The sequence below is a fragment of the Phoenix dactylifera genome, unplaced genomic scaffold (genome assembly GCF_009389715.1).
Source record: "Phoenix dactylifera cultivar Barhee BC4 unplaced genomic scaffold, palm_55x_up_171113_PBpolish2nd_filt_p 000328F, whole genome shotgun sequence".
NCBI classification, from domain to species: Eukaryota; Viridiplantae; Streptophyta; class Magnoliopsida; order Arecales; family Arecaceae; genus Phoenix; species Phoenix dactylifera.
The window spans coordinates 365,150-380,932 of NW_024067792.1; the positions used below are offsets into that span (position 1 = coordinate 365,150).

Here is a 15,783-nt window from a genome sequence, read left to right on the forward strand (position 1 = left end):
CCTCCTTCCTCTTTTCGATTTCCTAATTTTGGATAAGCATCAAAACGACGGTCACATGAACATATGTGCAACTGGTGACACTAAAAAAAAAATAGGAGGTCACAATATTGGATACTTAGAGATATTTGGACAGGAGGCATGGGTGCTAAGCATCCAAACATCTTTTCTTCTTCACCAACAACTAACTTTAACAAGCTCTATGATCTCTTGGTAAGAGTATGGAGTGATCAATACAATAAGGCAGTATTTTTGGCAAGGTTTATGAATTAGTTTTATTCTATACTAGTCCTAAAGTGGTGGTTTTAGGCCAGGGTGGCAGATTAGATGTCGTAGGTTAGTAGATGACTTAATACAGGACTTTTGTTAGCCCACCTATGTGCAAGGTGGGTAGATTAGTTTCTCCCTGCTAGAGAGTTTGAGGGTAGGAGAATGATCAAATATTAATAAGAGATCTCCATGGATGTTCTGCAGTGCTAACTAGTGTTTGATATGTTGTGAGGAAACCTAACCAAAGGCCAAAACAGAGCTAACTATGAGATAAAATCTTACACTTTTCACCCATGAAAAGGTGACCAGTACCTCAACTTAATTTGATTAAAACACAAACAAAGATCACAAACAAAGCAAAATAAGAATCCATGTTAAATTGCAAGCCAAATCAGACAACTCATGGGAAGAAACAAAATTCCAGGTCATATTGACTCAAAAACAAATATGTAACCTCCCAGAACCAAAACAAATAAAACAAAGTTCATAGACCATCAAGACATTTATTATCTGGAAACACAAACCACTAGAACTCAGCCAAAAATACATAAAATTTCTACTGGGTGCTGTGGATGTGACGGACCAAATCAACCACGCGTGAGCTGCAGAACAGAAAAAACAGAAGCCAAATTAAAAAAAAAATCAAACCATAATAAAATCTCAATTTCATTGAAATGATAACCAACAAAGCCAGACGCAATCATACTCCATAATAGCTTTTTATGATGATCCTGAAGTTTGTATACCTCAAAAATTATGGAGGTTTTGTGTGTGCGTGTGTATATGTATGTGTGAGTAAAGGAAGAGAGAAAGCAATAGTCTGATACAGAGGGAAAGGTAAGGAAGATAGAAGGTGCAGTCACATAGACCATTGCTCTCCCAATTCCAAGTAATGAGAGATACCAGAATACATATTGAAGGTGATTTCTGGTATCACATGAGAGAACTGTGGAGTATAATGATCACCCCAACTTGTTCTGTTCACCATCTCATGTTGCCACACCTTTCCACTCAGCTGGAACATCTAAGCTGATGACAAATTCTGGGCAGCAAACAAGGGTTGCCATCGAGATAAATAAGTTAATATGAATGCCTTGCACAGAAAAATTACCTGTAGCCCCACTCATTGTCATACCAAGACACAAGCTTCACAAAGTTCTCGTTCAGAGCAATCCCGGCCTTGGCATCAAAAATGCTCGATCTGTCATAGTACAGAAATTTAGATAATACGCCAAATATGTACGTGACATTATCATATAGACACCAAGATCAACACTCGTAGCATGATTCTTTAGTCACGTCTTATATAAGACAAAAGAAAATAAAAAGCCAAAACTAGCTAAACCAAAGAAATAGTAACTCATCACAATCTACAATACTGCACCTGCTATCACCAAGGAAGTCAGTGGAAACCAAGTCCTCATCAACATAACCCAAGATTCCTTTCAGCTTCCCCTCAGACTCTTCCCTGCAATATAGATAAAAGATCAATAAAAGCAATAATGATTGAATAGAACAAGACCATCATGACATAAATATAAACAGATGACAATGAACATCCTAAATGATTTAGCATGCATCCAAAAAAGAAAAAAACATCTTGAGATTAATTTGAACATGCATATCAAAAAAAACCCAACAACTTTCAAAGAGCTCATTGTTCATTAGAGGGAGTAAAAAGAGGAGTGAAAAACAAAATCTACATCTAACAGACTCCTTTGCAATATAAACTTGCACCATGCTCCATGAAAAGGAACAAGTTTGAGAAGGAATAGCAGCTAAAACATAGCTTCCATTCTGTCTTGTGAGAAACTTTTTTTGCGAAATAATAGGGCCAGAGCCCAAAATATGAAAAAAAATATTGTACTGGCAGATGTTACAAGATTTATCTTTTCCATAAGAAAGAAAATCTAATTGCTAACCACTTACTTGATCGCAGCCTTAATCTGTTCATATGTGGCTGGCTTCCCAAGCCTAACAGTGAGATCCACAACTGAGACATCCACAGTTGGAACTCTGAAAGCCATCCCAGTCAATTTGCCGTTCAAAGCAGGGAGCACCTTTCCAACAGCCTATACAATTACAGAATAAAAAGACTAGCTTCAGAGTTTGATTCAAACTGCAGCGTGAAACAACATACCAACTGAGTCAATGAAAAAGGTGCTTTAAGTCAGCTATGCTTGACAGGAGCAAACAAAATGATATATCAACAACTATGAAATTTGTTGAAATGTTCAAGATTGTCAACCGCTTGAAAATATTTGAATCCCATAAAGGTGCTTTAAGTTCATTGTTGGTAGTTAATAAAGTACATGCTCTGCTAACATATGATGACAAACCAAACAAATATTAATATCCCCTTCATCAGGACCACACAATAAGATTATGCCACGAGTCATTGGCTTTATCTTGACTACCCTGCTTGTACATGATAGTCACATAAGGGGGGTTTGATTGAGTGGCCAGTTCAATTAAGGGTTCCCTTGATCAAAATCCAGCTCACAAGACTAATCCACATACACAAGAGGCACATTACACATGCATGAAAAGGAAAGAATAAAATACAAAAAAGAGAATCTCTAATACTGCAGTGCGAAAGCCCACAAGAGCCATTTCATGGAAGCACATGATCACTTATGGTGTTAGATGAACAACTATATGCATCATCCATAGTATATATATGCTCCAGCTGGAAAGATGATGCTAGCTTTAGGTGAATATATATAGATTTTCTTCATAAAATTGGCATGGGAAGCAGTCTCTTCTTCCTTCCTTTCCGTACGCTAAGCTAGCGGATCAGAGATAGAACCATTAGTGCCAGCTCTTGGTCAAAAAGAGTGATATAGCTATTGCCTATTCAGGAAAGGGGACGAGAAAAAGGAAAAGACAAAAAAAGACATCCAACTAGTTGGACTTTCTAAGCCATGCCACCAGCCCAGCAGGAACTTGCTTCAGACTGGCTCAAGAGGAAAATATAACAAATACGAGTTCTGTTCTGTGTTTCCATTGTAATTACAATTTAAACCAAAAGTAGACGATTTAATGCAACAAAATTTCAATGTTAGCAGAAGGAAGGAAACAAGTTACTGGTTACACAAGGGAATTTGTATACGATACCTTGGCAGCTCCGGTGCTGCTAGGAATGATGTTAAAGCTAGCAGCTCTTCCACCCCTCCAGTCCTTGCTAGATGGTCCATCAACAGTCTTCTGAGTGGCTGAAAGAAAAGCATGATAACAGCTTGAATCAAAGAACAGAATTAAGAAAATATTTAAAATTATAACAAATGACCATAAAAGGTTAAGAAATCCACTAAATCACTAAAGGCTTACCAGTAATTGAATGCACTGTGGTCATCAAACCCTCAACAATGCCAAACCTATCATCGATGACCTGCCATGATTCACAAAATCCAACATAAACCCTATTTCTGACAGGTTGTTGAGATATTCAGCTAATAAATGACAGCATAAGGAAGATATATATTACTTTAGCTAGAGGGGCCAGGCAGTTAGTAGTGCAACTGGCATTGGAGACGACATTAATATCTGGCTTGTACTCTTTCTCGTTCACTCCCACCACAAACATAGGGGCATCTTTGCTGGGAGCAGAGATAATGACCTTCTTGGCACCACCCTGTAATCACATAATGGTGTAACAAAAAAATTCCTTTAAAGATTCCTGTCCATTTACCAAAAAAAAAGATTCCTGTTCATATTTGCTATTTGTTCCTAAGAATAGATCAGAAGCTACTCCACTAGCTGCAGCAATATGCCTAGAGGAAAAGAATTTGATGGTATTATCAATTGTTCTCTTCAGTCTGAGTAGCATTTAAATTGATTTCTAACAGAATTAGTTCTTAAGCATGAGACCAAAGTTTATTTTTCTATTTTTATGTTTTCTTTTGTTTTTTGTTTTTACAGCATCCTCACTGTGTTAGAAACCAGTCTTTCCTAAGTTATCAGGTAGAACCTAGTGATTTATAATGATTAGAGATATTAAAGAAAACAGGAAATAACCTTCAGATGAGCAGCAGCCTTGTCCTTGTCAGTGAACACACCAGTGGACTCCACAACGTAATCAGCACCAGTTTCACCCCATGGGATCTCCTCAGGGTTCCTTGAGATATCAACCTCATATTAGTTATTCCCAAAGGACATAACTAATTCAAAACTCAAAAGAGATCAATCAAGTTGGCAGCAAGCACAAATATAACATCCTACCTATAACCAAATACAGCGACTTCCTTCTCACCAAAGAGAAGGGTCTTGGAGTCCTTGACCTTGATATCATGATGCTTCCACTGCCCGTGAACAGTGTCGTACTTGAACATGTACGTCTGCAAACCATTATCCCACCAACAGCACATAAGCATTCATCAATCAAAATTCATGAGATAACATGATTAGTTTGATATGACTGTCAGCATGAGAATCAATGCAACCATGCAATGCTAAATGTTCCAATAAAAATGATAGATCCTAATAATGCACCTTTTTTGTAAACATTATCAACCGTCATGACAAACAATGACCACTACTTCTTTTGGACGTTCTTTAACTTTTAAATAAAAATTTGGTTGTTTTGGCGGTCATTATTAGCTATTGTATCAGCCATGGACCGAACCGGACAGTGTGAAGCATGCCGTACCGGTTCAGTACCGGCACCCAGTACAGATAGCGTACCGAGTATCGGTACGCCAAAAAGATATTGTACTATATTGTACTATATTGTACCATACCGACACAATACTAATATGGCATAGTCCGATACCGAGACGGCGAACCTTAATATCAACCATTATAATAAGTAATTACAAGCAAAAAATAAAATAACAATATATTATTTGATGTAATAAAAACACTATTTGCTAAATCGACACAGATTTTTTTTTAAAAAAAAAAATTAATCAGACAAAAGCAGGAACGTTCAGACAGCAGCCATTATCTGTGCTGCATAACAGACGTCGAGAAAAATAACAGACATTATTTAAAATATAATTTTTGTAGAAGTTTGACATAATGCTAGGGAACCCAGCCATGGTGACAAAAGAGGGGGAAAAATGCTCTAATTCAAATGGCACAACCTGGTTGGTTAGATATAAGGGATCAGGCATCACACCATAGGGTTGTCGGGACTGGGTTAGGTCTTTCGTGCAAAAGATCATCATGGCCTTTCACACGACCACCTGATAGTGCTTTAAGATGCGATCACTTCTAATCATGCATGATCATATACAATCATAAGGGATCACCATCTCAAAGCAGCACCAGAGCCAAAACATTAAAACCCAAATGGTGCCAAAACTGTTGTTAAAAGGGTCGGGCTCCAAATTATTAAAGTTAGAGAAACAATGAGGCCCACTAGATTGGCTGATCTGCATGACAAGAAAAAAAAATGAACGCACGATAATTACAAGCCATAAACAGAATATTCTGAACACCAACAAAGTATTATCAAAGAGGATCGAAAGTACTTAACAAGACAAAAAAAAACAACGAGTGGGGCTAAACATCATGATCCAAAGTTATAAAAGCTTCAAAGAATCACAACCATCCGGAGTTTTTAGCCCGCAATCTTGGCATGTAACGAAATCAGTGGAAGATGGGACATCGGAAATAAAATAAAACTAATAAAGTGAAATAGAAACCGAATCCACTTTTGTTGATAAGTCATCCGATACGACGAAATGACGACGACGACAAGAAAGTACACCGATCTAGTGGTCAATGACATGGACCACCATAATAATTTATGAAGAAGAATAAAAAAGTGAATGCTTGCCAGATCACAGCAACGAAACATCTTTTGAAAGTTAGATTAAAAAATAAAATTTTAGCGTAATTCCGATCGGATCACGGATTAAACATAGCTGATCAATGAGCCATCACCCAGATCTAAGGATATCATATCTCACTCATCCTTCATCTTCTGGGCGATGAGCACGAAACCGATCAGAGGATCCAGATTTTTCATAACAAAAAACAAAAATCATTTTTAAAGGATCTGGAACATCAGATCCGTTGATCAAATGGACGCAGACAGAGATCAAACAACATCATCATCATATATAGAATCATAGGTTTACATGTATACCATGTAGTCGGTAGTGATGAAGGGATCGTTGACGGCGACGAGCTCGACGTCGTTGCTCTGGAGAGCCACTCTGGCCACCAATCGCCCGATCCTTCCAAATCCTATCAACATCAAAACCAAATCAAACGTCACAAGACATATATGCATCAGGATCGAACCTGAGATCTATCCAGACTCCAAACTTTTGATCTAAATCGCTTAATATCATATGATACTCTAAAGCAACCAAAAAGAGCAACAAGAATGCTCACCATTGATTCCGATCTTGATCTTCGCTGAAAAAAAAATCCAAAAACAAGAAAGAATGAGATCAGAATGCGATAAGAGAAGAAAACAGAAAGAGAGACATAGATAGATCGAGAGAGAGAGAGAGAGAGAGAGAGAGAGAGAGAGAGAGAGAGAAAGTTTTATTTACCCATGGTGATCTCGGAGACGAAACGAGAGAGATGGAGCCGACTAGCCGAGAGAGAAGAGAGGCGAGAGAGAGAGAGAAATAATGTGCGAGAAATGGTCGGGGTTTAGGGTGGTATATATGTCCGTGGTTTCTCTCTTTTTAGGAACCGCCTGGTTTCTAATTTAAGCGGTTTTGGGTTCACTGTACCTGAGGAATATGCACGCCACAAATGTTTGCCACGTGGCTGTTTATTACTGGGTCTCTTCCCTCTCGCTCCGGGTGACCGTTGGAAGCGTTCTCGTGACGCGCTTCGGGGACGGCGCGAGTCGCCAGGGGGCGGCTATCACGTGATGTCAGGTGGGCTCTCACGTGAGTTGTTGGTGGCCCATGGTTTTGCTTGGTGGCCTTGGAGGTAACGAACGTTACTCTTATTTTAAAAGTAGTGCACTACAGGGAAGGCGAAATTGAATTTGTTTTGATCTTGTGGTTCAAAAATGGCCTGAGATTACATTTTATGCTTGCTTGGAGAATTCAAATTGCCTTATAGATGTTATAGTTGTGGAATTCATGCATGTACGCTTCTTGTTGTTGTAGACTAGTCCCTTTTTTTTTATCTCTGTTGTATAAGATATCAAAATCCCATGCACCATTTCATAAACATGATAACAATGGAGAGCTTTTTCTTTGATTAGTGTTTGTTGGATTAGTAGAAGATAGATTGATCTTGAATCATTTGATTTGAAGTTTATTATCAAGGACTGTGCTTGACCATGATTTTAAACCACACATTAAAATTTCTTCAACCTAAATTACCTAACTAGGTGTTTAAAATTTCTTCAACCTAATTTTTCATATTTTTCTTATAAAAGAAGGTTTTATGAGTTCGGATCAATATTGTTTTTTTTTTCCTAGGGTTTTTCTGCCGAACAAAAATGGAAAAGTTTCAATGGTATGTACTATGTGCTATGTATTTCCTAATCGAGCACCTCCCCCTTTCTCTCCCTCTCCATACTATATCTCTCACAAACATACCAGCGCAACACATTACATATAGATACACAAAATAAAAAAAAAAATCATAAGTATAACAGTTGAGGACCTTATATAAAAAGATTAGCTAAAGTTATTATTTAGATTTCTTGATCCAATATAACTACGCAAAATCTATTTAGCGAATAACTGGGGTGGAACTAAATACATGCTTGCACGAGTTATCACATACTCCTTCCGTTTAAGCCCCGGCGTCTTCCTCAGGCTAAGAATTTAATGCCGTTTATAACAATTTAGGATTTCACCCAAAAAAACTAGCCGGAAGTTATTATTTAGGTTTCTTGATCCAATATAAGTACCCAAGATCTACCTAACGAATAACTGATGTGGGACTAAACACACACTCGCTCGAGTCATCACAATAAGGGTAATATTATTTTATTTTATGTTCATTTCATTTATTAATCTTTTTATATATTGTTGTGCAAATATTTGTTGGGTACGACACATAGTACATAAATAGTATCCCAATAATGTTGGAGGCTAATAATATTTCACTTGTTAACGCCCAAAAGAAATCGAGGCAAAAAAGAAGAAAAATGGTTCAAAACACCCAGCAGCAAGAACTCCTTTTAAAAGCCATCATTAGTGTATAAGAACTCTTTGAATGTTGTCCACTCAAAATCAACTTGGATATCAATTGGCTTCTTCGCTCTGTAGGTGCGCTACAGTAGCTAAGATATACAACGTCATTCTAATGGAGCAGAGAATAGCTTCATAAAGTGCTTCCTTAGAAGAAACTTCCATTCGTCCATACCAAGTTTGCTTCAAAAATTACATATGTTGATCCCAGTAAGATTTACCTGTTCTAAAAGAAACAAATTATGGCAAATATTTTCTTATATTGAAGGAAATGAATAATGACATATAGGAAAACAAATCATAGTATATATTTCCTCATGATCAAAAAAAAATAATGACATATAATGAAACAAATCATGGCATATATCTCCTTATGATAAAGAAAATAAATAATGATATATAAGAAAACAAATCATGGCATATATCTCCTTATGATAAAAGAAAATAATAATGATATATAAGAAAACAAATTAGGACATATTCTCCTTATGATATCATATAGTTGACCAATCTCTATAACTATAGTGTATCTTTGCTATGTTGCTATAATTGTGCCTATAATTGTGTAATTAAACATTTATAAAACTTCTATATGCTCAACCCACTAAGTGTGGTGCCCTTGATATATCACAGTTTTCATCCTCTTTTACAAAGCTTTTAGTTTTCTCAAACCAGTGTTATATCGTGACGTCAAAGCCAATAGTGTTCGAGGCTCTACCACTGTTCTTATTCTGACAAATTTTTCATCAAAGTTCACCATAGCGGTATCGGACTCCATACCGATGTCACACTATCATAATAACGGTACGGTATGATATGGTATGCGGTATGTCTGACGTACCGAGTATCGGTACGCCACCGGTACCGGTACCGGTGCTGTTCGGTACATTACAGTTCTTCATCAATCTTATGTTATGCTCTTCTCCTAAATGTTGCATCCTTCATGTCTATCTAATTTGACCACACCAATTATTGACTCTGTAGAAACCAATTTCTTCCTATTTTACATGCCAACAGTTTGCTTGGTTATTTGATGGTTTTTTCACTTATCCAGCCAAAATTACTTCGAACACAATGAAGCATCCCCTTACTATAATCAATTCGAAATACGTAGCCTAGATTATCTCAATAAATATTATTCTCATATTTTGTGTTGGATCTACACTAGTCTCACATAACTTATGCTCCCCCATGTTCCTAAAGCAAATAACTTCATGGAAGCACCTTGACAGGCTTCATGCCATGCAATCTCGCTCCTAGGTGGTGAACCTTTAGTATACTCTTTATAACATTCATAAGAATGACTTAAGCATGACTCACTACTTAGATAAGATGAAGGCTATAGCTGATGTAATTGAATCTATCAATCATCCCATTCTAGAGTTTAATTTATGCTCACTTATTCTTCGAGGCTAATGGCAGGAGCATGACCCGGTTGTCACTTCGGTTACTAACAGAGATATGCTCTATTGCTCTTTACTTTTGATAAACTTTTTGGATAGCTTCTCTTTTTGAACTCAAGTTCCAGTCTCATGCTAAAACCTACAATCAACAACATCTCTCTGCAGTATTCCTATTTTTTTAATAAATAATTTTCATTATTATATTATTGTTGTTGATGATTATAGTAAATATTTTTGGATTTTTTTCTTTTCTTTTTAAGTCAGAAGCTTTTGATTTTTTGCAAATTTAAAACGTTAGTTGTCATGCCCCAAATTCGGAACATAACACGGCCATGCTACTGACGTGTACAACCCACAATAACACGAAGCCAAATATTTCATTAACTTCCAAATTTATCTTAAGCAAAATATAATAAATAAAAGTTTAATTTTATTATCTATTAAATACAACCAATACTGGTTCAGAGCGTTTAAATTCAAACATAAGTACCAATCCCATAATTCTCAATATTCAAAAAATTATTAACTACAAATTTATAGTCAATTTAAAATACTAAAATTCTTCTACAAAATCGTTAAGCTTGCTAGCGCGAATTCCAAGCCTATACCATCCTTCATTCCTATCGACCATATTCATCTGGAGAGAGAAAAAATAAAAATAGAGATATATGAGTGACACAACTCAGTAAGTAAATCTTACTCTACCTTACCAGATCAAGCATAAGTTTTTTATGTCAACGTATCATTTAAGAAAAATAACATATATTACAAAATAAAGTATTTCATAATAAAGTATATTAAAACAAGTTATAAAGTCAATCATACATGCATAAATCATTCATATTTCATAAATATGATTTTAAGTTTATTTGCAAATAAATTTATAAATTATCCTTTTGTTATTTAGCCATATCATAGTTCAAAATATTGCTTACAGATATTCGTGCTACAGTCACTTATACTCATGATAGGGCTCGTGTTCGTAATCAACAAAAATTCTTATTTTGTAGGTTAACTTCATATCCGCTGGCATGGCCTATGTTCGTATGGATGCTAGCTTCAGATGTCGATTTTTTTAATTCTAGGAATTATACATAGCTATCTGAGAGCCTTTAGAAAATTTATATCTTTTTCTTAAAACATACATATAAATAGATAAAAAAACTAAATGGCATGATTAAATTCATATTTCATAACAAATCTATTTTCATCAAAATATTCATAAAACTATTTTTCATAATAAAGTATGATTTTCATAACACATATGCTAATTTGTAATTTTAGAAAAAGCATGATATTTCTACAAGCAAATTTTATGCACGAAAAATATGATTATTTGAAAAATAATGAGTGTAAGATCTACTTATCTCTTTCGCCTTAACTGTCAAACTTCAATTAACCCTATTTAAAAATATTAAAAGCAAGATTAATTTCTATTTGATGATTTTAGTCGAATTAAAATAATAAGAAAATGAGACGGTTGGTCGGGTGATAGTGTTCGGCGGCTTCAGGCAGGTCAAGTACAAGCAACTTGATCAATAAATCATGGGGTATGGACTCGATCAAGGCCAAGATCATTCGATAGGGTTCATCATCAATAGGTTCCAGGAACACTTAATAAGGTCAGGATGATTAGTCCAATATGTGGCCCGGACACCAAGGCGGTTTAGGGTCTCTTTGCAGGGATCAACTCAAGTCTCTAGAATAGGTGGATAGGACCCTTGGAATCCATTGGTTCTATTCAAAGAGAGAAACAAGTAGATGAGAGAGAAAGAAGAGAGAGAAAATAAAAGAGAGGAAGAGAGGGATGGTTTCTCTTTCTTCTTTATTTCTTTTCTTTTTTTTTTTTCTTTTCTTCTTTTCTTTTTCTTCTTTATCGCTCTCCTCCATCACAGGCCGGAGGGGGGGAGCGTGATGCAAGAGCCCACCCCATTGAGAAATAAGGGAGGGGAGGAGAAGGCCTCCATCGCCACGGTAGTTGCAATCGAGGACCGATGGCATGACAACAAGAGAACGGCCGCCGACGGTGACTTAACCCGAGAGAGAGAGAGAGAGAGGGTATTTTTCAATGATCTTTCGCCGGATTTTGGCTATTGTCGGGTCATCGGAAAAAGGAAGAACAAGGGAGGAGATGGGGACCTTACCTTGGCTCTGAGGAGGCGTCGGTGACTCCGATTTTCGGCGAGCACAAAGACGGGCAGCCGCGAACTCAACGGAAGGAGGAAGAAGGAGAGAGAAAGAGGAGTATTGCTCAGGTTCGAGAGCTCTGGAGGGAGAGATATCCGACTCCTAGTCAGACTCGTCAGGGAGAAGGGTGGATGGGAGTCTTCCACTCGTCACGTGCGAAGCAAGCATGGGGCTAATCTGGGCCAAGCCCAATCGGGCCGGTCAAGTGAACCGAGCCGGGCAGGCCTTCACATTGGTTGAAACAAATTTGATAGAAAGATCAGATCAATTCAATCTGATGGTGGCTTAGAGTATAATAAAACTGAATTTTCTTATTATCTTTCTTTTAGCGGCATTCACATAGAATTTCCTGCCCACATATACTAGAACAAAATGGCCTGGTCGAGCGCAAGCATCGTCACATTGTTGACATGGGCCTCTGTTTTCTAGCATACTCTTATATACCCAATAAATTCTAGGTTGATGCCTTTGCTGCAGCTATTTTTCTCGTAAATAGAATGCCAACTCAAAACTTGGTAGTGTGTCACCACATGAAAAAATATTTTTCTGTAAGCCTGACTATAGTGCCCTCTGTAGCTTTAGCTATGCTTGTTGTCCATATCTTGGTCCTTATGATTCTTACAAGCTCTCTTTTCGGAATTACATTGTGTGTATTTCTAGGCTATTGTATAAATCATAAGGGTATAGAGGTGCCCTGATCCAAGTACTTGCCAAGTTTATCCATCTAGACATGTAGTATTTAATGGGAGTAGTTTTTCATTTGCCGAAATACAAGCCGAGCCATAGACTCAGTCCCACAATTCTAATCCCTCTCCTCTCTCTCTCCTCTCTCTCTCCATTGAAATACAACATGCAGCATCAGAGCCCCATCAGACCCCTTTACAATCTTCCCCTCTTATTATTATTGCCAATTACTTGCTTCTGAGCCTACCAATATGACACCTGACCACCTACCAACCTCATATGAAGCCTCAAATCACTCACTATATCCTCTACTTTTATTGTCCCAGTTCTTTCCAAATCTACTACACTCTCTCAAGACTCCATCAATGCCCAAAAGCATTCATGATTCATCCCATGCAATCCCATTCTATCGAGCATCTTCAAAACCAAGGTCTTTACTAGCACCAAACACACTCTTCCAGCACTCATGTCTCCTCTCTTATGTTACTGAACCTACTTGCGATGCTTAGCTCGTCAACCCGAGTGGAGAGAAGCTATAGCAGTGGAGTTTGATGCTTTGCAAAAAAAAAGTGTACCTGGAAGCAATGATCGGAATGCTGTAGGTTCTTGTTGGGTGTATGAAATCAAGCAATGATCAGATGGCATAACTGAATGCTAAGAGGCCCGTTTGGTGACCAAAGGCTTTCTTCAGCAACAGAGCATTAACCACAGGTGAAAAATTCAACCTAGTCATCAAACCCATTGCTATTTGATTAGTTCTTGCACTCACCAACTTCAACAATTGGCCCATTCATCAAATGGATATTAATAATGCATTCTTACATGGAGTCCTCATCGAAGAAGTCTGACCCAATCATTGGGCTTTGTATACCCTCTTACCCCACTCATGTTTCCAGACTTGTAATCTATAGCCTCAAACAAGTCCCTCAGGCTTGGTAATTTCGGCTCACATCCTAAATTCACAATTTGAGTTTGCCATCCTTATTTATAGAAAATTCATAATTCATTAAAAGCAGATAGTTATACTCTTATTCTGCTTTTTCATATTGATGATGTTATCATCACTAGCACCCATTAGTGCTATACTTTATTGTATGAAGAATCTTCATCTTCTTTTTGCTATAAAGGACCTTGGTCCACTCAACTACTTTCTTGGTATTAAAGCTGTCTGGAATTTCACAAACCTTTATTTGATCTGATCTAAATATATCATTGATCTTCTTCACAAGACAAAAATGGTTGGAGGTAAACTATTGAGTTTCCCAATTACTTTGGGCTCTAAAATCTCGGAGCAGCTGCTCAGTCGTGTGCCAATCCTGATCGACTCAGCGAGGTTAGAGGGCTACAGAGTCTATGACCGGATGGCCTCGAGGGAGCGTAGGTGGAATGAGGCATTGATTAGGGAGATCTTCGGTGGGCAGTTAACTGAGAGGAGCCTGGCTACTCCGTTACCTGCGGAAAAGATGACATACAGATTAGTGTGGGAGGCCACAAGAAGGACCAAGGTGTATGCCAAGGACATTCAGACGGTGATGGGAGGAGGTACTGATTGGCAGATGGATATGGAGATTGTGGGTTCATCCCCAGGTAGCATTGTTCCTTATATAGAAAGGTGGCCTAGAAATGATTACCAACCAGGAGTGTGCTGGCGGGGAGGGATGTCCAGATCTTCTCGAGCTGTGGTAGGTGTCCTGACAGAGAGGAGACCATCAGCCATGTTCTGCTAGAGTGCCTGCGGGCAGTACATATTTGGAGGTGGGCATTCGATCTGTTTCCAGATTACTAGAGCTATCATAACGACTTCATCTGGAATGGTCAGGGACATATGGAACCTCCACCTTGCTGTTACAGTGCCCAGGATCGTTCATGTCTCTTGGGAGCCCCCATCCCCATGTCATCTTAAAGTGAACTTCGATGGTAGTGTGTTTGATGATAGAGACAACGCAGGAGTGGGCTTTGTGATTAGGAATCTTGACTCAAGGCTGATTGCCGTCAGGGGGCGAAGCACAGTTGGATTGACGGCCACTGGGGCGGAGATCAGGGCAGCATAGGAAGGCATTACTTATGTGAGACGGGTGCTGAGAGCTGAGCGTATTCTGCTTGAAGGGGATGCAGCTATAGTAATCGATTGGATCCGGGAGGAGGAGCGAGAGGAGGGTATAAACCCTCAGCTAAGGGACATCCGACGGATGGTGGATGAATGCAGTTGCTTTTTTAGGCCATGCATGTGTACCGAAAGGCGAATTAGTTCACCGACTAGGTCGCCTCGTATGCTGCTCAGTATTTTGGGGAGGTCCTTTGGACACACCAGGAGGTCCCTCCTCTAATGCTTTGTCACTTTCTCTTGATTCTGTTGGTTGCACTTATACTAGAGTAGTGTGAGCAGGCGTTGTAACAAAAAAAAAAGTGATCCCTTACCCAATCCTACTGAATATAGCAGCACTATTAGGGCTCTTCCTTCCGTTCGCCCCCTCTCATCATTGCTCTTGCTCTCTCTTTCTATACGATGATCTTCCCTTCCTACACTGACTCTACTTCTCGTTCGGTCTTTCCCTTTCACCATCCTCTGCTTCCCCAGATCCCACAAAAGATCGTTGACAAGCCTGATCCCTAATCGTGGAATTGTGACTTTCGCTCCATTTCTGCCTCAGGCAGGATCAAAACTCTCCATTTTCGGAGTTAGATTTAAGCCCTTCTGAGTGATCTCTTTCGGCAAGGAGAATTTCTACCTTGTGGTCTTCATTCCCGATTCTCTTCCCCACCCATCGCCCATGTTTAACACGTGTTACAGGCTGCTAAAATGTCATTATCGAACTTGAGTTGGAGCTTCTTACCCTCGATCTCGATCTGCATCCTAATAAGGAAGGAAAGTCTTCGAGCGCTCTCTGCCTCGAGTGCGGTCTTTCGCTCCATCTCTAAACATTCCTTCCTACCCCGGCTCCCTTCGGGGAACCTTCCTTCACGACTCTTAATAATCTCATACTATCGTTTGTCTCAATCTTTCACACTAGTCGAGGCAAGCAATTCTGACTCCGAAAAAAGAAGACTTAGTGGTGGCTGCTCTCCCCCAAGAGAAGAGATTTTTGGGAAAGAAAAGGCCCTCAAGAAGCATCGGTAAGCCT

At 38.5% G+C, this 15,783-nt stretch overlaps 1 protein-coding gene across 1 annotated transcript; it reads right to left on the reverse strand.

Annotated features, from left to right (window-relative positions):
* Positions 1 to 612: 612 nt before the first annotated feature.
* LOC103699110 (glyceraldehyde-3-phosphate dehydrogenase 2, cytosolic) lies at positions 613 to 6,911 on the reverse strand. The gene is made up of 12 exons (XM_039118246.1): positions 6,777 to 6,911; positions 6,613 to 6,636; positions 6,362 to 6,462; positions 4,489 to 4,604; positions 4,285 to 4,384; positions 3,755 to 3,901; positions 3,598 to 3,658; positions 3,385 to 3,482; positions 2,197 to 2,339; positions 1,652 to 1,735; positions 1,379 to 1,468; positions 613 to 869 (listed from the first exon to the last, which is right to left on the reverse strand). The coding sequence occupies exons 1-12, from the start codon at positions 6,778 to 6,780 to the stop codon at positions 824 to 826; spliced, it is 1,014 nt and encodes a 337-aa protein (XP_038974174.1). The 5' UTR covers positions 6,781 to 6,911; the 3' UTR covers positions 613 to 823.
* Positions 6,912 to 15,783: the final 8,872 nt, after the last annotated feature.